This window comes from Vipera ursinii, assembly GCF_947247035.1.
Source record: "Vipera ursinii genome assembly, chromosome: 1".
NCBI lineage: Eukaryota > Metazoa > Chordata > Lepidosauria > Squamata > Viperidae > Vipera > Vipera ursinii.
In genome coordinates this window covers 86,689,087-86,712,207 of record NC_139512.1, presented here as the reverse complement: position 1 = coordinate 86,712,207, position 23,121 = coordinate 86,689,087, and the positions used below count along the sequence as shown (strand labels likewise).

General features: G+C 37.7%; 2 protein-coding genes across 5 annotated transcripts in view; one reads left to right on the top strand and one right to left on the bottom strand.

Moving 5' to 3' along the window:
- The first annotated feature begins 3,211 nt into the window (after positions 1-3,211).
- Positions 3,212-20,847, top strand: CSRP3 (cysteine and glycine rich protein 3). Its single transcript, XM_083355481.1, has 6 exons — positions 3,212-3,299; positions 10,200-10,343; positions 14,394-14,565; positions 17,654-17,786; positions 18,255-18,354; positions 19,670-20,847. Exons 2-6 carry the CDS (start codon positions 10,232-10,234, stop codon positions 19,741-19,743), a joined length of 591 nt encoding a protein of 196 aa, XP_083211607.1. The 5' UTR covers positions 3,212-3,299; positions 10,200-10,231; the 3' UTR covers positions 19,744-20,847.
- Positions 20,848-20,963: 116 nt separating this feature from the next.
- Positions 20,964-23,121, bottom strand: part of ZDHHC13 (zDHHC palmitoyltransferase 13) — a 33,873-nt gene continuing 31,715 nt past the window's right edge. For 3 of the 4 annotated variants that reach the window (XM_083355299.1, XM_083355301.1, XM_083355300.1), the window contains 2 exons: positions 22,313-22,410; positions 20,964-21,396 (listed from right to left, as the gene is read on the bottom strand). In XM_083355299.1, the coding sequence (XP_083211425.1) occupies positions 21,258-21,396; positions 22,313-22,410 (237 nt within the window). In that variant the 3' untranslated portion in view covers positions 20,964-21,257. The remainder of the gene's footprint in view (positions 21,397-22,312; positions 22,411-23,121) is intronic. The other variant, XR_014491552.1, reaches the window with a different exon arrangement.

The following is a 23,121-nucleotide window of genomic DNA, read 5'->3' as shown; positions in this document are numbered from 1 at the left end:
TCCTTATTGGTATTGTATGACTTTTGAAATATGTACTTCAGTCTTGATTTATATCCTGCTGCCTATCATGCAAGTTACATTATTAGTTATCTACTTTGGTTGAGTTCTTTTATGAAGCTATATGATCTTGTGACTGATGAAGTCATTTCTGGGACTGATGAAGTCATTTTTGATATGCTTCTTTCAATCATTGGTATGATATGTGTAGTCTGCATGTTTGATTAACTCAACTGCATCTGGCACTTTCTATCATTTTTTAAAGTCAGTCTGTATTTCCACTTAGGACTATAGTATAGATGACATTATTTAGGTACTTATCTATTTTACTTGGGAAAAAGATGTATGCAATAGCATTCTGGTGAATCTTGCTGTAATATATTGATCACTTGCATAGTGCATGTTTGCCAGCTGAAATGTTATAGCTGATGCAATTAAATACGGGTTTGAAAAATATGATATGAAAAATTGTCACATACTCACATATTCCTAGATAAATAAAACATTTAAAGAAGTCTTTTATATATCACTAGACATCTTTTGAGTTCCTTAAATTATAACTTAATTGTACATAGTTGTATGATTGCTATTCTTTGCTGCAATTTTTCATACTTGGGTTTAGGAACTCAATGAGCTTGTTTTGGAGTAGATATATATGACATTATTGCACTAAAAATTACCTTTAAACATACATTTATAAGAAAAGAATAGATGCGTGATCCTTAATAAGTCTATCAGATATAATATTCTGTTTATGGGGAGGCCACGAAAAGACATTAATTCTCTCACTTGAATTCCCTAGCAGTTGGTAGTCAGATCACTTCTAGAGGCAATATATAACCAATATGATCAAGGCTAGTGTCATCCTCCTTGAATATCTGTAGGAGATGACCAATCTGAGCCTGGGGAAGGGGTCAAGTGTGTTATTAGTCTCAAGGCACTTTGTGCTCACAAGAGATCGAAGTCCAGCCCACCTTGCACTCCATTGACTTCTACTGCCAATTTGCTTTGAACATTAGTAGTTCAGATTCTTGTAGTGAGCTTTAGCACGCAATAACTATTTGTTTGAACTGATTTCCTACATTTGACAATATCTGCCTTCTTTCATTGTTCCTAGCATGGTAGTCAACATGAGTAAATATGAACTAAGGGAGACTTAATGATTATTCCTACTATTCAAATATCCCTGCAGATGCTTATTAATAGCTCACTGAACTATCCAATTTATTTTGGAATTGGACTATGTACTATATATTATTTTATTGATAAGGTTGCATGACTAATTCAATAAACTACTACTTTTAGGAACCACTCTGGGTCCTAGAGTGAAGGGCTAGAGCAGGGGTAGTCAACCTAAAACACTCAAAGAGCCACTTGGACCCATTTCCCACCGAAAAGAAAACACCGGGAACCGCAAAACCCTTTTAACATCTAAAATGAAGATAACACTGCATATATTGTTTTTTTTACCTTTATGCTATGTATAAAAAAACCATAGTGTGCTGCATTTATGAAATCAATGAACTGCTACAAAGAAAACAAATTTTTATTTCTGCGTGCAACAAAAGCATTTTGAACTCCAAAAAAACAGACGCTGGGTCGAAGGTTACTTTCAAATAAAAAACTCAAATATCTATTTGAGTCCTCTTCGTAGTTATGAAATAAAAAGCCGGTGCAAACTATAAAAACTACAAATAGAAAAATAGAAAAGAAGAAAATTGTGGGGGGAAAGAAAAGAACAGGAGAAAGAGGGGGAAAAAACCTTTCTCCATCCCAACAGGTAAAAACAATTTTAGTAGCTTATCTACCATCTTTAAATACAGCTTAATTGTCCCCATACCTCACCTCTTAATTAAAAAAAAACCATCAGAATGTTCATTAAATGTTCTTTACTAAAAGTCCAGTAAAGACAACCACATATATTCATATTTTCTCTCTCTCCCTCCCTTCCTTTCTTCCTCTCTGTCTCCCTCCCTCTCTCTTTCTGTCCTTGGTCTGCCAGTCCTCTTCCCCCACTCTGTTTGTGTGTTGTGTGTTGTGTGACAGAGAGACGTACTTGCGCTTCCCTTCTCTCCCTCTTCCCCCCACTCTCCCTCTCCGATCTGCTCACCTGGCAAGCTGGCTTCATGCTGTTCTTGTACAAGCTGATACACATTCTTATTGGGCTGGCTCTCTTCCTGCTTCCTGTGGAGCAGGAGCCCCGCTCAATAAGCTTGTCAGCTTCTCAAAGGACAGCGTGAGTTACACACACAGAGAGAGAGAAGGGAAGAGCAAGTGCCTCTGTCTTTATCTCTCTCTGCAAACTGGGAGCCGCAGGAGCAGGCTGAAAGAACCGCATGTGGCTCCAGAGCCGCGGGTTGCTGACACGTGGACTAGAGAGAAGTTCCCTGAAGATGGGCTCCAGCACGAGTCAAAAAACTCAGTCCCAGTGACCAACCCAGATTGGATCCTGCAACATTATCCTGGGCCACGTACATTCACCTTCATTCGTACTACATTTAGTTTAGGCTTAATTTATTTCATTGGTCGGCAAGATGGTGTTCTCCAGATGTTTTGTACTTGCCTCACACTATTTGTCATGCTGGCTGGAGCTGATGGGAATTAAAGGGTATTAGGTTGCCTCACCTGTTTTAATTGGTCATTGTAATAAACATTTATGCTAGCTCTACATAGGTTCTTTTTTTTAACTTTGTCTCCAAGAAGAAACAAATGGAAAACAACCCCCGCCCTCACCCTCCCCAGCCTTTAATTAAGCAGAGAAGTGACAACAGTATGTGATACGATGAGCATCATCTCTGGGTATAAAAAATGATCAAGGTGATAACAGATTTTTTTTCCTATTCAGTTGGGGGGTGTTGGGTGACAAGTTTCTACAAGGTCTTCATATAATGATAGTATACCATAGTTTCAGTTCCTATGCAACCCACATTTTCCATAGCTGAGTGGGTCTGTCTGTAACTGAGTTGCATTTTATTTTTAAGGATTCAATTATAATTGATACAACCCAGCACAGGCCTTGGGTCCTATTGATTCATTTGGTTTCTTTTTGTCTAAACAACTGCAGTTGGAAGCATTGACTGTAATATGAGGGGCCCACATTGTTCTGTTACTCGCTCATAACCGATCTTCAAGGCTTTGTCACAAGTTATTTTAAGCTACCTGATAGCAGTAACATTGCTCACATACCCCTGTCCCAACTTACACAGCCCGCCTCTCCTGGAAAATATTTAAAGTCAGCTGGATCTTGGCTTGGTCTCTTCAAAAAGATAAAGAAGACAAGAAAATACATACATTTCCTTCTTGTAAGTATTGCTGGGGGAAAAAAGGGTACTGTCTGCTATGGTTTAGTGAGGGGAGAAATAGATTGCTAGAATTTGTTTACTACTGTTGCAATTATTTTTTGCCAAATCTGGGAATTTGGAATTTACATTTCCACCCACCCCTAAAAAAAACTAGTGTAGTGTCTTGCTTGTAAGTTCATTTAAGACTGCAGTCTGGGATTCTTTTAACGAATAGAATATATTTTCACAATTAGTAAAAACCAGGACAACTCAACTAGCTTGGTCTAGTGTTTAAAGCACCAGACTAGAAACCAAGAGAATATGAATTCTTGTCCTGCCTTAGGCATGAAACCTGGCTGTGAAGGTTTGGGCTGGTTCCTCCCTTGCAGTCCAACTTACCTCACAGGGCTGTTGTGGGGAAAACAGGAGGAAAGAAGATTGGACACTAAAACAGATGAATGGTTGCAGGAACTGGGAATGTCTATTCTAACAAAGAGAAGGCTAGGGGGTGACATGATAGCAGTCTTCTAAAGGCAGGACAAGACATAATGGATGGAAACTTATCAAAGAGAGATTCAGCCTAGAACTTAAGGGGAAATTTTATATATATATATATATATATATATATATATATATATATATATATATATATATATATATATATATATATATATATATATATATATATATGTTTTCTGAGGTTTTCGCGGGTGTTTGTATGTGGATCTTTGGTCATTCAGGTTTTCCCCGCGTAGAATTGAAGGTGTAGGAGCCGAATGCAAGCTTCAGGTAGTTTTTGTGCATCTCTGAAGTAAGAGAAGATGTAAAATCTCCAAAACATTTTAGCTACTGCCATTCTGGGAAAACAGTTCTCCTGTAATCATAAAAAGTACCATTGTGTTGTGAAACACTGAATTCTATTTGTAGTCATTGCAACTCTTTCTGAGGAAGGAAAATCAAAGCTACATGCCTTGAATTATATTCTACTGAAATCAGTTGAATGCTTGGATTCTCCTATGCAGCTTTTAGACAAACCAATAAAGATACTCCAGTTTCAAGGTTACTGAACAAAATCAAAGGTTTATTGTAGGACAGATTAAGAGGAAGGTATTTCTCCATTCACTTTTATTATGTAGAACAGTTCTTTTATTTTTTTCTAGGCAAAATTTTAATCAACAGATGGTGTCTAGCTATTTTGGGGGAGACGGTTTTCATGTATGGAGATGATATTTAATATGCAGGGTTGCTTCCATGATCTTTAAGTTCTTGCATGTTTTTTTCCTTTGGTTGAATTGTGTTCTGCTAGCCCTATATGATAAGGGGCTACATTCCTCCCACCAAATTCAGGCTTAAAGGTTGGGGGTGATTTTTGATACAGATGTACCCTTGGAACCACAAGTGTTTTCTACAACCCAAAGTTTTTTTTTCCACATTCTTGGCAGATTAGAGCAGCAGGTACAACCCAGAAGTGAAGAGAGAAAAACATTTACTTTTAATTTTATTGACCCGTGTGTAAATGGACTGATTGAACTGACCATCGTCATATATTCTGTGGGTAGTTGGGAAAAATAGATTGCCAAGTATTGTCAGGCAAAAGTAATGTTGATTATGACAAAGTAAGGTACACACATATTTGACTAAACAAACCCTGTGCCAAAATTTAACACAGGTAAATACAGGAAGGCAATATGTGGTTACTTTCCATAACTTGTATTTAACTCTGCCTCACAATATTTCCTCTTATACTTTAAATTGGGAAACTGGTAATGTAACTCATTTCTGTATTATTCTTAGGCATTATACTTTTCTCTCTAGCTCCCTTTTTCTGTGACATCAAGATGGCAATTTTTAGGAGCAAAGTGCTCGGTGAATCTCAATGCAATTTCTGTTATCTTGGACTTGGTTAAAAAAAATCTTAATAGTGTTTTGGCGCATTGTCAGTTAGATAAGCTATCTCTGAGGGGAAAGCTATAATAAGAAAGTGATTGGCTTGCCAAGAGAGTTAAAAGATGGACTGAGCCAGAAGTTCAGAGTAACCCAACTGATCATAATGTAACGGACTAAGGCTAGAAAATATGACTCACCAAGACATCAAGAAAGCAGTATGAGCAATTCAGCTCCTTTCTGTGGTACATCTGAAATAAAGGACAAGGGAAAGGTCACTGCTATATTTTGAATGTTATATTTGCTTGCTGCAGCCTACCAGCTGACATCATTATTGTCCAACGGAATTTTTTTCTGTGTGGATTTACTGACAGTATCACTCACCTAACTTAGAAAAGCAGAGGCGAAGAGCATTGGATCACCTTTTTCCTCCAATGAATCATGGAACATTTGGGATGCAACATGGATGACCATTCAAATAGCATTTGAGTTTATTTGTATTTCTCCCAAACAGGATGGGACACTAAAATTTAAAAACTGGAACCAGTATCTTGGTGTCTTAGTATCTTAACTAGAGTTAATACTGTTAATGTTTTGGGTATGTTATTAGCTTCCCATATGTTAGTAATGTTCTGAACCAGCCCTCTTCCGGCCTTATAATAAGGCAAACCCCTATTCTAACAGAAGAGACTGGAGAGCGTCCAAGGCTGAAAAGCGTCTGCCAAGATTTATTAGTCAATTAACAGAACAAGAAACAAAAACACAGGAACTTGAATCCTCAAGCGGAAGGGTTGCTTTCAGCAACCAGCCCCTCCCCAAACACTCCTTTTATTTAGAGTTCAGGGCGTGGTCTCCCTGTGCCTCCTCCCGAGGAGTCCCACAGCCTTTCTTTGTTTGTTCCTGCTCGACTGCCTCCTGCGTCGGGCGTCCTTGAACAGGGCCAGCTGTGGGTCATCATCCTCCGCACTATCGGGCTCACGCAGCTGAGAAGAGGTCCCCGGCTGAGGGCTCTGCAAAGCCTCCAAGCCATCATCAGCCGGTTCGTCTTCCACACCCTCCTCCTCCCCCTCATCTGAGTCATCCGATACATCTGAACCGGCTGCCGGACCTACCGGCTGGCCCTGAGTCATAACAAGTAATGGCCAACGTTATTTTTTCAGCTCCTTTTTTGTGCAATTTGGAAAATCTGTAGCGTATTAATCCTATTTCATACCATGGTGAGAGGAAAAGTGGAGACCTCTTTCCTTTGAACTGAATGACATTTTCTAATTTTATTTGGCTCAAACTACTCAATTGCCCAGAGTCTAGAATAAAAGGAAAAAATTGTTCCATCTCACCTTTGTCACTGACGATGTGCTCAAAAAAGTGAAGTAATAAAAGCAAAACAGGAGCTCTGGGGATAGAATATACCAAGCTGTCACATTGGACTTTATTAAAAGGCTAACCTAATTGGAAGAGCTTGATGGTTTTCAGATGATTAAGTGAATATTTATTTATTTATTTATTTATTTATTTATTTATTTATTTATTTATTTATTTCGATTTATATACTGCCCTTTTCCCGAGGGACTCAGGGCAGTTTACAGGGCAAATTAAAACAGTACAATATATACAGGTTAAAATTAAATTAAATTAAATAGCCCCAAAATAATTAAAAATTAAAACCTTAACCCAAAACCCTCAGTCCAGGCCGGCAAGCTCGAATAGCCAAGTTTTTAGGTCCCGGCGAAACGAGCGAAGGTCAGGGGCCATCCGGAGTTCCACAGGCAGCTGATTCCAAAGGGCAGGCGTGCCCACCGAGAATGCTCTCCCCCTGGGGGCCACCCAGCTGGCACTCCCTGACTGGCAGCACCCTGAGGAGGCCCTCCCTGTGGGAGCGCACACGACGATGGGAAGTTGATGCTGGCAGCAGGTGCTCCTGAAGATAGTCCAGACCCATGCCATTTAGGGCTCTATAGGTCATCATCAGCACCTTGAATCTCACCCAGAGGGCAACTGGAAGCCAATGCAGCTCGCGAAGAAGAGGCGTTACATGGGAGTATCGGGAAACCCCCATCACAGGACGATAGTTGTTCAAAACAGCTGGATCCAGGACAGGCTTCTTGAGGAGGGGCCTCACCACCGCCTCCTTCAAGGCGGCAGGGAAGCTACTCTCCCTCAAGGAAGCAGTTATTACTGCATGGATCCAGCCTCGTGTCCCCTCCCGAGCTGCATACACCAGCCAGGAGGGGCACAGGTCCAACAAACACATGGTGGAACTCAGCCTCCCCATGATCCTGTCCACCTCTTCTGGAGTCACAGGATCAAATTCATCCCAGATAATATTTCTAAGACCGCTCATCTCCCCCCTGTCTGACTCTGCCCAGTCAGAGTCCAGACCGGCCCAGATCTGAGCGATTTTATCCGTCAGATGCTGACTAAACTCCTTGACCCACCCCTGCAAGGGTTCCTCCCTCACCTCCTGATTAAGGAGGGAGCGAGTGACCCTAAACAGGGCGGCCAGGCGATTATCTGCAGAAGCGATGAGGGCAGCAAAGTAGTTAGACTTCGCCGCCTCCATTGCAATGAGATAAGACCTCGTTGAGGTTCTTAACCACAATCAATCAGATTCGGACTGGCTGGATCTCCAACAGCTCTCCAGACCCCGTCTCCGGCGCTTCATCTCCCGGAGCTCCACAGAAAACCATGGAGCCCAACGGGATCTGTGCCGGGTCAGGGGTCACAAGGGTACAACACGGTCGAGCGCCTCGGTGGCCGCCCGTTCCCAGGCATCCACCAAGGCATCGGCCGGGCTGTGAGTGAGGGAGATAGGTATAGACCCATTCGCCGTCTGGAACCATTCCGGATCCATTAGGCGCCTGAGGCGGAACCACCTGGTTGGCTCCGCAGCCCAGCGGCGAGGGGCGGCAAAGTGAAAGACCAACCGCAGGAGATAATGATCTGTCCATGACAGGGGGACAATAGTTGGTGAACCCCCTCCCAGATCATCAAACCACTGTCCAGATAAGAAGACAAGGTCGAGTGTGTGACCCCCTCCATGAGTCGGACCCTGAATTACTTGGGTCAGGTCCATGGCCGTCATAGAGGCCATGAACTCCCAAGCCAACTCTGATGACCCCCTCAGGAAAGGCAGGTTAAAGTCCCCCAGAACTATAAGTCTGGGAAACTCAACTGCCAATCCTGAGAGGGCGTCAAGAAGCTCGGGCAGGGATGTTTAATTAATGATATACAATTGTGCTTTTCAGAGAAAACGTCAAGTTAGTGTAATAAAAAAATGTCACAACTGTAAAATCTGTACAATATTGGAATAGACTTTTCTACAGAAGTTGTGGCTTCTTCATCTGCAGATAAGAGTCTGGATGGGCATTCCAAGTATGATCCCTAACCTATCTGCTTTAAGAAGTTGAGAATGCTGCATTTCCTTCATAAATTTGTTGCTGCCCTTGGAATTATTATTAAAAAGAAGGAAAGGAAAGAGCAATGCAACAAAAATAATTTCAAACTGATTCAAACGATGAAGCATTGTCTTAAGCCCATTGCTTTCTTATTCTCAGTTCTACACACAGCAAGTGCAGCCAAGTTAAATATATTCCCCTCACCTCATCCTTTTATCTCTTCTGCATTCTTCTCCCTTTTGATCCACCTCCAACCTCTTAGACTTTTAATCTCTGACAACAAACATTTGATGAGATAGGAGACTCTTTAGATAGGCAGTAATTAAAGCACGTACATTATCATGCTCAGAAATTCTCATATGAAATATTTGGACCAAGAACCTTTAGCACAAAGATACCTTTAGCTTATCAGAACTATCACTGAACAATTTATTAACCATTTGAAGCCAGATCCAGATCCACCCCAACTCTTTCTTTACATATGTATCTGCTTTCCACAGCTGTTCATAGCAACTCCTCTTTTGTGCTGCTATGTTTCTAGGACAGGCAACATTTGCTTTCTAAAGTCTGTGATGCCATTCTTAGTTTCTTGTGTGAACAAGCTTTGAATGCCAAGGCTAAACTTTTGTCATACCACATGGCAAAGCTCGAATTTTCAAAGGGAGGAAATTTACACATTCACTTGTGGAATCTGAAAGGATGTGCCTCTGCAATGCATTGTTACTACATCCTGCTTTTTCAACAACTCAGAGAGACCTGGGAGCATGAGAGGGATTTCTTTTTAACTTTGGTTGCTGAGCAACAACACAAGTGAGCTAAAACAAAATAGCACAGGGAAATAAGAGAGGAGACGCTGAGCTAAAGAAAGAAAAGAGTCACACTTTAAATATATAGCAGTAGAGAACAAAGCCAAATGTGTTAAGGGAGAGCAATCCCAAGCTGCAACATGACTATCCTTTCCCTCATTTTGTTATTCTTGAGCTTGTTCTTATTTTTATTAAATGCACATGATGAAAAAAAAATTGATTGATATTTGAAGGGAAAGCAAATGCTTTTTCTTTCTCTTGAACTGAAATGAGTATTTCCTGCTCAGAAGGAAAATGCTTTCATGGTAATTTAATTAAAATGGGACACAGCTAGTTATTGCTCAGCATAGGAATAATTCCTAGATGTTTTGAGTAGCTTGAAGGAAGGAAGGGCTTCTACTGCAAGATGTGGGCAGAACCTGTCACATGTTTGGTAACTTTCACAATCTTTGAGGATTTTTATCAGCTATCTTTCATCCACTTTTTACTTTTCAGACTTGGCCCTTCATAAAAGGCCATAAATTCTTGACCTTGTGATGCATTTCAATTCCCATAATTTAAATTTGTCAACCAAACCAGAGTCAAGGCCTATATTTTTATGGGAACCATCCTAGGCATGCCATAGCTGGACTACAGCAAAGAGAGAGAAAAAATTCTTTTTCTCCATCATCTAATGGTTGTCTGAATGTTCGCAGCGCAGATATGGTAGTCCCAACTAAGAGTTCCATTATGACACAGCTGGATAGCTCACATAGCATCATGTTAAAATGTTTTAGTATAGCACCCTGGAGGACTAATTTCTTCTAATTATGCTTTATTTATTTCTGGATTTAAAGGTGACAACTCAAGCCAATTGACAATTTCAAGGATGCCAAATTGGGGAGGTGGAGCCAAATGTGGTGCATGTGACAAAACAGTCTACCATGCTGAGGAAATTCAGTGTAATGGACGGAGTTTTCATAAGACCTGTTTCCTATGCAGTAAGTTCATCTATGTTTTTTCTTTCATCAGATAGTTGTAGATTGTTATTCCTCATTGTAATTCCTGGAATAATAGTTAATATTCTTTATTTCTGCCTACCAAAAGAACAGCTAAAAATAATTATTGTACTCAAATGCCATATTCATGAATGAATAAATAATAAATAATAAATCAATCCTTGGTTCTTATAAAGTTTTCAGAAACCTATTTTATAGTGCTTGAGATAAAATCTTTTATAGAGCCATAAGATCAATCAAGTGGATTAACTCACAGAGCATTAAGTCATAATATTAGCAATAGCAATAGAACTTAGAATTATGTACCGCTTCATAGTGCTTTATAGCACTTTCTAAGTGGTTTACAGAGTCAGGATATTGCCCTCAACAATCTAAGTCTTCATTTTACCGACATCGGAAGGATTATGGTTTGTTAAATAAGCCATAATAGGTGATCTTGCATAAAGTTAACTATAAATACCTTTATTGACTACTATTTTTAGGACCATAAAACAAGCCAGAATTAATTGCTCAGAGTCATTGATTGACATGGATAACTACAGAAATTGAATAAACATAAATAAGCAAACAAAAAGTAAATTTTAAAAAATGAAGCAATATTATGACATAACATAATGTGTGAATCCAATTGTAGCATGGGAAAGAGCCTTCAATGTACTCTGGTCCAATTCTCCACTAATATAGAACATCCATTGGTACCGGTATGATTTCCCAGAAGCCTTGATTAGCAACTCTTTGCTTAAAATCCTCTGGGGGAAAAATATGTAACATATATGTGATAGTTAAACCGCCATACTTCCAGTGCCTTCTATCTGCTGACATCTCTGTTTTGTTTATGACTATTGCCATGTTGGATAACATAACAATTCACTCTGGGAAAAACAAGCTTGTATTCACTACTTCTAGTCAGTTCAAGCTCTACACTGTAACTATGTAAGATCTGGGATGAGTCCTCCAGAGCTTCGCTGAAAATTTACATCAAACACTAATTTTAATATGACAAAAGAAAAGTATTCATTTATTTAACTTACATGCTGCCCATCTTGCCTAGAGGTGTCTTGAGGCAGCTTACAAATATTATTAGATGCATGGATATAAACATCTTACATGTATTTAATTTAGATTTTCAATACCGTTAATATGGTTTTTGTCCCTGTCATCCTCATTTTAAAGACCAATGTATGTCTTGCCATAAGAAAGATTGCATATTATACTGATAGAAAATAAATGTTATTTTCATTCATGGGTCTGACAATTACTTAAATGTCTGTATCCATGTTAAGAGTAGGTTTTGACTATTGAAAAATTGATCAGTGTTTTTGGAGAGTGCAGGAATGAAGGAGAATAAGGAGACTGAATAAGGAACACTGACAGATATTATATGAATCCAGATGTTGCATAACAAATAAAAATGAGCAATTGGAGAACAGGGTAGAATTGATAAAAGAATAATTTAGCAAGCCTAAGAAGGGCTGATGGTAGGGGAGCAGAACCTGTACTGTATTCTTTCCGATCTTTGTTGAAAAGTGGGCATTTTCTTTAATGTTCAACACAACTTCTCCTTTCATATAATTGAAACTGACATCCTAGTGCAGTGATGGCGAACCTATTAGAGACCGAGTGCCCAAACTGCAACCCAAAACCCACTTATGTATCGTAGGGTGCTGGGTGGGCATGGCCCATTGGGTGGGTGTGGCCCATTGGGTGGGCATGGCCCATTGGATGGACGTGGCTGCGGTGGTAATGGCAGACTGGGTGGGACTAAAAAGTTCAATGAATCAATTCCAAAATTGCAAGATCTTTTTTTTCCCACAAGAAGTTGAAATTGATTGGTTGAACTTTTTTTTTTTTTTGCACACGGCATCGGATGCCTAATGCGAAAAGGTTTTATAAAACTCAGCTGAAGGCCTAGGACTGGGGCGATGGTGCGCGTGCCCATAGAGAAGGCTCTGTGTGCCACCTGTGGCCCAGGTGCCATAGGTTCGCCACCACGGTCCTAGTGGCAACAAGGAATAATGGATTTAAAGTACAAGAGAGTTGATTTATGATGAAACATTAGGAAATGCTTCCTGTCTCTTAAGTCCCTGATCAGTAATTGATTTCTCCAAAAAAAATGGTTTATCTATTGTTCACACCCAGTGGATGAATATCTTCTCCTCTGAGTTGAAAACTGAGAGCTACAGTAGACAGCATCCCTTTCTCTCTGTTTACAAGAAATGAGAAAATAAGTCTTTTATACAATGGCTTTTAATGTGCAACATTAGGCTTTATTGTAGAGAGTTTTAGACTGCAGCTGCATCCTAATTATCTGGGAGTTAAATTCTTATTAAACTCAATAAACCACATTTCTGTATAAAAGGCATCAATGTTGTTGCTGCTTGGTTGGTTGCATTACATGTTTACATTAATTCCTCTAGCAAATGTTTGTGAGCTAGTTTGTTCTTTAAATTGTTATATGATTTTGTGGTGTTCACAGCAGCTTGATGTATAATTAGTAGGAAAGTCATATAAATAATAAATTGCCTTTAGTTACTAATTTTGTGGAACAAAGCTGGCAGAAGACACAGCCTCTCCTGTGGGTGTGGGTGGGTGGGGGGAATCCACCCCTTATGATGTGACTTGCTGTCATTAACACCTCTGATTTGTCCAAGTCAGTTTTGACTTAAAGGACATCTGTGGTGGCTGTATGGCTCAATCACAATTTGTCATCTTCAAACTTTCTGACACATGAGTCTTCTCAGCCAGCAAGGGTTTGGGGCCATCTGTTGCAGCACAGACCCTCTATTCCAAAGACACCAGAAATAGAAGCACTTTATCTGCTGCTGGAGCCATTCTTTAACAATTCACAGAGCAAACATCATTATCTTTTCTTCCCAGATGAGAATGCAAAATAGTCAAGGAAATTCACAAAATCACAGAACATTATTTCTTTAGAGGACTCGATTTTATCTGTTCCGATTTACTTCAATAATCAACTTTTATTTGTGATCTGAATGCACTGGAGAAAATTTATTTGTAACGTCTACGAATATCTGCCTTTCTGTCCTTAGGATAAATATGAAACATTTGCAATGGCCTTTGTTGATTTCTTAAGCAAATAATGTTTATAGTGATATAGCTAGCAATATTATTGCAATATAGTCAGAATAAATCTTATTTTTGTCACATGGGGGTAGTGGCGGAATTCAGAAAAGCATTACTTCCTACAATTGTGACCCAGACATAGCCTGCGAATACACATTGCCAAAATACAAATAAAGCTTAATTTGCATTAGACTTCAAAGGATCTATGAGTATTCAAAGCACTTCACATAATCTTAGGGAACTTTGTAACGGTGCTTTATAAGGTCAGCATTCTTTGTGACCTTCACTTCAAAGCTGGGTAGACAAACCTGGTTTGTGGCTAGAGAGGGATATTTAAGAGAAGCTGTCCCATGCATAATCTTCATTATAATACCACACTTCCTCAAAATGCATTTTCACTGGGGAAATGTTCTCAAATTGTGTGACATAAACTTAATTTGCCTGAGTTATGTAGCAGATCCGGGTCCACTGGGCACCCAGATTTGGTTTCCTTTGGAGAAAAGTATCACTAGAGATTTATTAGCATTTCTGTAATGCTACTTTAGTTATAAATTTATGTGCAGCTAGGCATGGCTTAAAGTTGCAACAGAGCACTCAGGTGCATAGGACCAGTTCTCCAGAAAGAGACCTTAAGACTTTCTGAACTCAAAGCTTGCTATCCTTGTTGCCATCAATAAATTCTAGTTTTTATTCTGCCTTTGTATGTTGCCCTTCTCGTGGGCTGTGATGGTGAGGAAAACAGACACGTGTTTTCCATCCTAGTTTTCTGGACCCATGACTATTTCTCATTTCTCTAAGAGTAGATGCAACTAGTTTCTATTGGATTTGATTGTTAGGAAACTTTTAGTATTCTCATTTTCAAACAACCTACAATGCAGAACAGTAAAGTACAGGTGCCTCTGTTTGCAGTTCAGGACCATAATGTGTGTTTTCATCTTTCTTTCTCAGTGGGTTGCCGAAAAGCTCTGGACAGCACAACAGTGGCAGCTCATGAATCTGAGATCTACTGCAAAACATGTTATGGGAGGAAATATGGTCCCAAAGGAATTGGCTACGGGCAAGGTGCTGGTTGTCTCAGCACGGACACAGGAGATCATCTGGGGCTGGATCTACAGCAGCAGTGAGTGAAATTCTGGGTTGTTTTATAATTATAGCTGTGGTTGCATCCAGTCATGTTGCTCAGTTTCCATAACAACATGCTTGAGAAATAGTTATCTGGATGTTTTTCTTTAATTGATACAATCTATTTTCCTAAAACCATTTTAACGAGACATAGTCCTTCAGGAGTATTACTTTACAACGATTACATATTCTATTGGGCAATTGTGCTACCACAGAGAAAGAATATTTCTTTTACATGGCACCAGGAAATGAAGTCTTATTTACAATCATTTTAAGTTTTGTAAAAAAAAATGAGTAGAATCTAAATATTAGCTCTCTGAACTGGAGGCCAAGCCCTCCTGACCTCTAGGAGCTCTGCATAGATGAATATTGCATTACACAGTGAATGGAATATTATTATTTATTTATGATTTCTACCCACCTTTACTTTGTATGATTCAAATTTAAATTTGAATTAAATAAGCCCTCTCTTTAAATTTTCCCCACAATAAATTTTCCCCTGATTTCTTTGTCCGGTCACATTATTCTGAAGTTTCCCTCATTCTTATAGCAGCCCCAGTACAATTTGCTAATAACTTTCCCTCTAGGGTACAGTGACCCTATTAATTATAAATTGCAATCCTTTATTTCCAGAAGCCCTCCTTTATATTTAATTATTTTTCAAAAACTAACTTTTGTCCTTTATTTCAGTCATTTAACTTTTACAATACAAATGGTGCCCCTTGACACTCAGTCTTTCATGCAATTCTTGGGGGTGTCTAGCAGTGTGCGGGCAAGCATTATCATGAACTGACACCACACCAGAAGTCAGTATGCCCTGATGCTTGTTATAGATGGCTCGTCTGAGTTTTCATAACGTTTCACAGTAGACTTCTGAATTGATGGTCAAACCATGCCCCATGAACTTCACTAGCAGTACTCCTTTGGCATCTTCACATTTGGTGGGATTTTCTATGGCACCACTTGTGGTGTGGTGTTGGTTCATGATAATGCTCACCCGCACACTGCTAGACGCAACCAAGAACTTTTGAAGCAGTTCCGTTGGGATGTTTTTGATCACACACACACACACACACACACACACACACACACACACACACACACCAGTAGCTCAGATTTGGCACTGAGCAACGACTACTAAGGGATTTCAAACCTTGTAAGACATTATGACAAGTGCCTTAATTTGAATGGCGATTATGTCAAAAAGTAATGTATTGTTGTAGTTTTCTAATGTTTTATAATAAAAGTTCTGTCAATGACAACCAAACAGTGGTTTATTTCCGAATTGTCCTCGTATCTTAATATGGGACTCCTTTGGTGCCTATTCCTTCATTGGAAAAACTTACAAGCCACAAAGCAATGTGCATTTATAGATGTGATCCACACATTCCATTGGTTCTTTGTTCAATTGTTTGTTTTCCAGGATTTTTTTTTACTGCTTAGTTTGGTATTACTCCTGGCAATAAAACTAATACACACTACAAATTGTACACCACACATCAACCATTTACATCTTGAATGTCTCATTAAAGAGAATATTTGTAGCTCAGGGTTGAAAGGAAGGGTCCTTGGTGCTCTCTGAGCTTGGCTGTTTTTTTGCAGATATTTCATTACCCAAACTAGTTAATATCATCATTGCTAGCAAGCTAACAACCGAGTTCAGAGAGTACCAAGGACCCCTCACCTTGAATGTCTGTTAGAAAGAAAATGATTTTTACCAGTTTGTGGGAACTTAACATGGAAGGCACTTGTAAGGGCAAGGCATTCCAGAGCATAGGGTCCAATATGTTTTTGGCCCATGATTCTTTTTATTTAGAAAGGGATATGAGAGAGACCAGGGATATTAAGCAGGGCAGTTCTTCTTAAAGAATCGCTCTTTATTTTTAACAACCTTGGTTCTTTTCATGTATGTAGGTGTGCTGTCTAAATACAGATTCTAAGAGATCAATTGGGGTAGTCCAGTCAGAAAAACCTCCCCTACTGTAAGTGGATTGGGGAGAGAACTGGCATGGTGGGGATGGACTAGAGACAACAGAATTCAAATATGGAACCTCTGGCAATAATTTCTTGCATTGGATTCTGTTTAGGAGATCAGGTTAATCTAAAATCATCTGCTCCAAAAACATTTGTGCAAGGATATTCAGATTTCTATACTGCATTTTTTTAAGTCTGAGCAATGATATCAATGGGAGACAATATATGTAGCTCAGGGTTGAGCTGAGCTCAGAGACTAGTTCTCAACTCAGAGAACATCAAGGACTCTAAGCAATGAAAAATGCAAAGGACAAGGAGATTGTAGCCTATCTCAGGAAAGGAATTTAGAACAATATTTGCTGGGTGGAGTGGGGTTGGAAAAGGCTTAAAAAGATTTCCATGAACTACAACAGCGTATTGTTCCTCCTGCTGTCGAACGTTGACACAGACTAAACAATAGTGTGAATTACACAACTATAGAATTATAATAGACAAAGCTGTGGATGTTTATCACTATTTTTTTATCAAAATGGCAAATCTGAAGGTTTAATCGTCATTTCTTTTGTAATCTGCAATAACCATAATACTACATGGTACTGAATTATCCTTATTATAGTTTATTTTATTTTGCCAGGTATCTTTGCTTTTGAATTGTGCCTTTGATGTCTCTAATTCCTTTACATGTTATCTGTGTTAAATGTGTACCTATGGTTCATTGGCAGAACCTACAAAAATCTGTATCAAAATACATTTATTCTTCTTCAAAACAGCATACTCTTTGCGATTTTGTTGCCCACACCTTTCTAGCCATTAAGAATTGTTACTTTTATATTTCTATTATTCTTCAGGCTTATCAGGATTTCTCAGAGGAATAGATCTTCGATTCTGCTATGAACTATGGTCAGCATGAAATCAGCAATTGTGGTTTAAATAAATTCTTCAGAATGTATAGTTCTCTTGTTACATTGCTGATATTGACTGGCTCTATTAAAAGTATAAATCTTCCCTCCCTCCCTCTCTCTCATTTGATCCATTGTTAGGTCAGATATTCCTAAATTTAGTTGATCTCTGAGACAAAAATGTTAATACATGCTAAACTTTCTTGCCACCAGCTCACCAAAGCCAGGTCGTCCTTCTACCCCTACCAACCCTTCAAAATTTGCCAAAAAGTTTGGAGATGTAGAAAAATGTCCTCGTTGTGGAAAGTCAGTATATGCTGCAGAGAAGATAATAGGAGGAGGAAAGGTAAGAAATCTATTAGATATGTTACAGTACACAGACAGTATTAAAACACTTTAGCTGACAGCTATCACAACTCAAGAAGAATTAACTAAGAGTTAATTGCTTCATGTTCTCACATGTGCATTAGATACCAGATTAATATTCCAAGCCTATACAACTAAAGGGAAGCCATAAATTGATATGCCAAGGATTATGCTGCCAAAAGACACTTCTTATATATTCCACATTTTAAAATGACACTAATTTTGCAGTTGATAGTCCAGTTCTGATCTGTATGAGGCAACAATAATTATTACTATGATTTTCATATCTATTCAGCATAAATGTACTATCTGAAGTCCAGATTAGCTTGTGAAAGGTAATTTAAGGCCAGATAATCCTTTTCTTAATCTATTGATGGACTGCCAAATATAAACCTTGCTGTGCAAATACTTTATGTGAGTTATTTTATTTTTTTGTCTTCGGTTTCAGCCTTGGCACAAGACCTGCTTCCGATGTGCTATTTGTGGAAAAAGTCTAGAATCTACAAATGTTACAGACAAAGATGGAGAGATTTATTGCAAAGGCAAGTGTAGTACATAAAATATTTCAGAGAAGCTTATTAGCATGCAATTAGGCTATACATGTTGGATTTAGACCCAAAAAGATATTCAAAGAAGTATCATCTAAAACTTGATTCTTTCAAAGATCATGGAGAAGGATACATCCACACATCAGTGATAGATTCATCATTTTCATCCCAAATTCAATGGAGAACAGGTCTGGTGAAGTGATTAAGACATCAGGCTAGAAACTGGAGGACTATGAGTTCTAGTTCTGTCTTAGGCTCAAAGCCAGTTGTGTGACCTTGGGCCATTCACTACTTTCAGCCCCAGGAAGGAGGCATGAACCTTTCCAAATTCTTGCCAAGAAAACTGAAGGGACTAGTCACCTGGAGTCAACACTGACTTGAAGACAAAAACAAACAAACAAAAAACCTAATGTTTAATTTCACTTTTTTTGCTTATAACAACAAAAAAATATATGGAAAAAATGCTGGTTGTTTGAAATTACATTCAAATTTTCAAAGAATTTTACTGCCCTAAAAAAAGAAAGAACTATGAGTAAAAAAAGCAGATAAACATCCAACTTCTCCCTCATTAATTTTTTTATCTTCCCCCCCCCCATCTCAGTACTGTACCTTTCTCCATGCTCCTTAAGCAATGTAATGTTTCCAGTATTAGCTTGAGCCTCATTATGAGTTGAAAAAGGGCAGTGACTTGTTTATGGCTTACCTTGTTGTGTGAACCCAACCAAATTTGGTCTGATCAAGAAATAATGGTGAAGCAAATCACAGTGCGGTACGATGTATCACAGCAGACAAGCCTTTGGTTATGCTAGTAATCATGCTAGCAAAAAATGAAATAATGATCATGTTGTAGTTAACCCATGAAGCTCCATGTGTGATAAATATTTGCTTTCCTGAAGTTGTTTTTTTTAAAGTAAAGCTATAAAAATTCAGGTAGAAGCAGAGATAGAGTTCCCCAAGGCTGCTTGCTGTCTTCCTGTGGTCATCTACAGTACATTTTTGTAGAGCAGATCTGATGGCCCTGTCTGCATGTGAAATGTTGTACTAAGTTATTATGACTGCTTTAAATTGCTGCACTTTTAATATAAATAACAAGAAATAATGAAGTCTAAATCAGTACCAGTCAAGTAGGGAAGTGACTAAATGGAAACAAGGGGTAAATAAAGGAGCAATATGGAGTTATTTGGGTTGTATGTATTTAGGCTTATTTCAACATGGTACTGTTCCCAAAGCTTTATAGAAAAGTTGGATTTATGAATGTATTTTATGTTGACATGCTTATGAGAATAGCTAAATCTATCATTCCTTTGTTTTACAGTTTGCTATGCAAAGAATTTTGGCCCTAAAGGAATTGGATTTGGTGGCCTCACTCAAGTGGAGAAGATGGAATAAGATGCCATGCTAAGATCTCATTTAGGCCTATCTAAATAAGTAACAATGAAAAATTTAATTTTTTACACAGTGGTTACAACATGATGTGGGAAATCATTTTTGAAAAATAGCATTTCATTCCTAAGCAAGAGAACCCCAGAACATTGAGATGTGGACTGTTCATAAATAATTTTTGAATCAAAATTCTGGTTATTTTATCAAGATAATTGCACAGACAATCCTGACACTGTTATTTTTAGAGTTGTGCTAATTAAGCAAAACTCAATTCCTTATCATACATCATATGAAACATCAACCAAGTGAAGATGGAACATGAAATATAGGCAAGTCTACCAGCAAGTATAATCTCTGTATTATTTTTTTAATTTTAATCCTCTCAAAACTTTGTTGTCTTTTTTGGGAAAAGCTGATTGGTTTTTCCATCTTTAAGCATATTTTACTGAAGACAGGACTACTTATAAATGTGCTGTGATGCATAAAAGATAGAAATGTAATCAAACTGTGAGCACTAAGACAAATATTTCATTCATCATTTCTCAAATTACTTTTAACACAGTACTCTTATTGTAATTTCACTTAAACTTTGCACTCAATCAAAAATACAGTTGTAATCTGCATGTTATTCTGTTCCACTCTGGCATGAAGTTCAGGATGCACCAGACTTGCACTGCATATCAAATTTACTGAAAAACATCTTGTGCAATAGTCACACATCAAAAAAAAATCATAGTCAATCTTATTTTATCTGTTTTTAAATGCATTAGATCAACTCAAAAAAAAAGTATGACATTACTGCATGTATTGTTCAGTGTCAGTGACTGTTATATTTTCCTTTAAATATTTAAAGCCAGTAATACATTAAAGTTTTAACTGAAATGTGAGCATAAATATGTCAAATCTAAACAGGCTTAATGTAGGTTAGGGGTGTGCAGTGCTTTGGATACTATTTCTAAAAGGTGCTTCAAAGACCATGAGATTTCCAACATAGGACCCGACTGCAATACTTTATAAAGCAGTTACATTTTTCCCACGGTAGATCACAAGCCACTTTGAGGAATTTGATCGAAGCACTGCATAGCTATACATCAACAGAGAAGTATAATAACTTGCTATGAATTATAAATTAGGTTTCCTATAATAGCATATTTTGATATTTCAAACCATCTTTATTTTCTTTACCGAGTGTAAATTTTGAAGGCTGAAAATAAATGAATCATAGATAGATTTTCTTGCTTTATTTAAAAAATAATCTTTTCTGCAAGCTGAAGAAGTTTAGCATTTCACAACTGTATTTATTCCAAATCCAAGTATTTGAAGGTATTATACATGAGCCATGGTTGCCATTGCATTTCCAATTTGCTTCAGTTTAACCATGTAAACTTTATTTTTTTCTGAAATAGCAATCAGATACATAGCAAATAACAAAATAATTTGTAATATACTTTACAATATTCTAAATATCTCTTTTGAAAACATCCAGTAAATTCCATGCAGTCGATTGCAGATTTTTGCCTTCACACTGGATGAATGTGTCGATCTTTTGCCAAATTAAATATTAAAGTGTACTGTTTAGTCCAATCAATTATGTTGGGCTTGAGAATCCCAAAGCATCTACACTGAAAGAAGTCTGCAATGTTCTGGAAGAATCCAAGACTAGAAAAGAAAAAAAAGTCACACAGACTGAAAGTAACCTTCATATTATATTAAAAAAAACATTTCTCACTGGCTGTATATCAATATCATGGAAGTATCCAAGAACTATTGATAAGTTTACAAATGAATTGCTTTCAAGCAAGTAAGGTGCTTGTTAGAATTTGTATACTAATGTATACTCATCATTCCCCATTGTTTGGATCAGTGACACACTTGGAATATGAGAAAACACTTGTGGCTTGGTGATTTCCTAACAGAATGCCATGACAAAAAGTGAATTTCCTATTTACAATATTTTAAAAATCACTTTTTTCAATAAGCAGTTTTTTGAAATTATGAAACAAAGTAGAAATAAGTTTTGAGTTCCAAAGCACTGAAAATGCTTTAAAAAAAGAGATACCTTTCTATTCTGACACTGAACTCACAGAATTTCTAAACTTTGTGTCTCTCGGTCCTCTGGAAGGCAGCCCCTCCCACCTGGGAATCTGTATATTAGTCTGGGAACATGTGATATTCCATCACATTCCTCCCAAATCTGCATTTTGGTTGAAAACAGAAGAACATGTGACATGTAACAGTGACTAGGGTTCCATGCATTAATTACATTTGAAAGGGAGTGTATGCACGCCAATTATCTTTTTACGACTGAATATTTTGTTAATTCTGTAGAAATGTTGCCTCATTCTCCTCTATATACACAGAATATCTTAAACTCAGTCTGCAAACAATTGCCCTGAGCACTTTATTATTGATGTGTAAGATATACAGCAGCTTTTTATTGGGTTTAATGGTGGTGGTTGCATATTTTAAAGCAATTATTTTTTTTAAGCAAACCAACTTTAACAACTATGATTACTTCAAGCAAAAGCGGTTATTGGATGGGATGCTTTTAGTGATACTTTCCAAAATGACTTACTTATATGGAGTCTTCCTAAGTGAAATAGGATGTTTGGAATATTTACTCTGCTTCCGGAGTGTAGTCCTTTCGTGGGAAGTCAATCCGAGAAATGCAATCTGAAAATGAAAGGGTTAAAAGGGAAAAGACTACATGAATGCCAATTAATATATTAATAATATATTGACAAAATGAAATGTCAAACGTACTTGATACCATTTTTTTTCCTTTTTAAATAAGCAAAAGAACAATGCACTGATAAATGAAAAAAACAGAGGAACCACCCTAATAAATCAATCTGTTAATAGAAGTCAAAAATATAAATAAATTGAAGTCTGTATCTGAAAGACTATATAATGCAATTCATTCTTCAGTGACAATGCACTGCAATTGTATTGGGACAAGAACTTTCTCTAAGCTAGGCTCCAATTCAAAATCCAAAATAAGCTGATAGAAATGGCTTTTGGGGTATTTTCGTGTCCTGATATTTTTTACACATACGCACAAACATTTATATATATATATAGCCACACAGACATACGCACATATGTTTAAATGTATATATAAATAAATGTTTTTATGGATGTGTGTGTGCGTTTGTGTGAATAAACCATGTATTATTTATTTCTTTTTATCCTAATGACAAATTATTCCATTAAATCATTAATACCTTGGTAGCAAAATTAGTGCATTTGTTTTGTTGTTTTCAAGTTTGGTTTTTAGGAAAAAAAACCACTGTGTGGTTACCAAAATTTATGTTTATCTGTTAGTTCTTGGCGGAGTAAATATAAAACAGCATGAAAAAAGATATCCTACATATAAAATTACTG

Bases quoted from the DNA above. Each gene is read 5' to 3' on its own strand.
- CSRP3 (XM_083355481.1), top strand. From the start codon at position 10,232: ATGCCAAATTGGGGAGGTGGAGCCAAATGTGGTGCATGTGACAAAACA. The intron at 14,566-17,653 runs GTGAGTGAAATT...TCTTGCCACCAG, and splicing joins GGGCTGGATCTACAGCAGCA to CTCACCAAAGCCAGGTCGTC. The intron at 18,355-19,669 runs GTAGTACATAAA...TTTGTTTTACAG, and splicing joins GATTTATTGCAAAGGCAAGT to TTTGCTATGCAAAGAATTTT.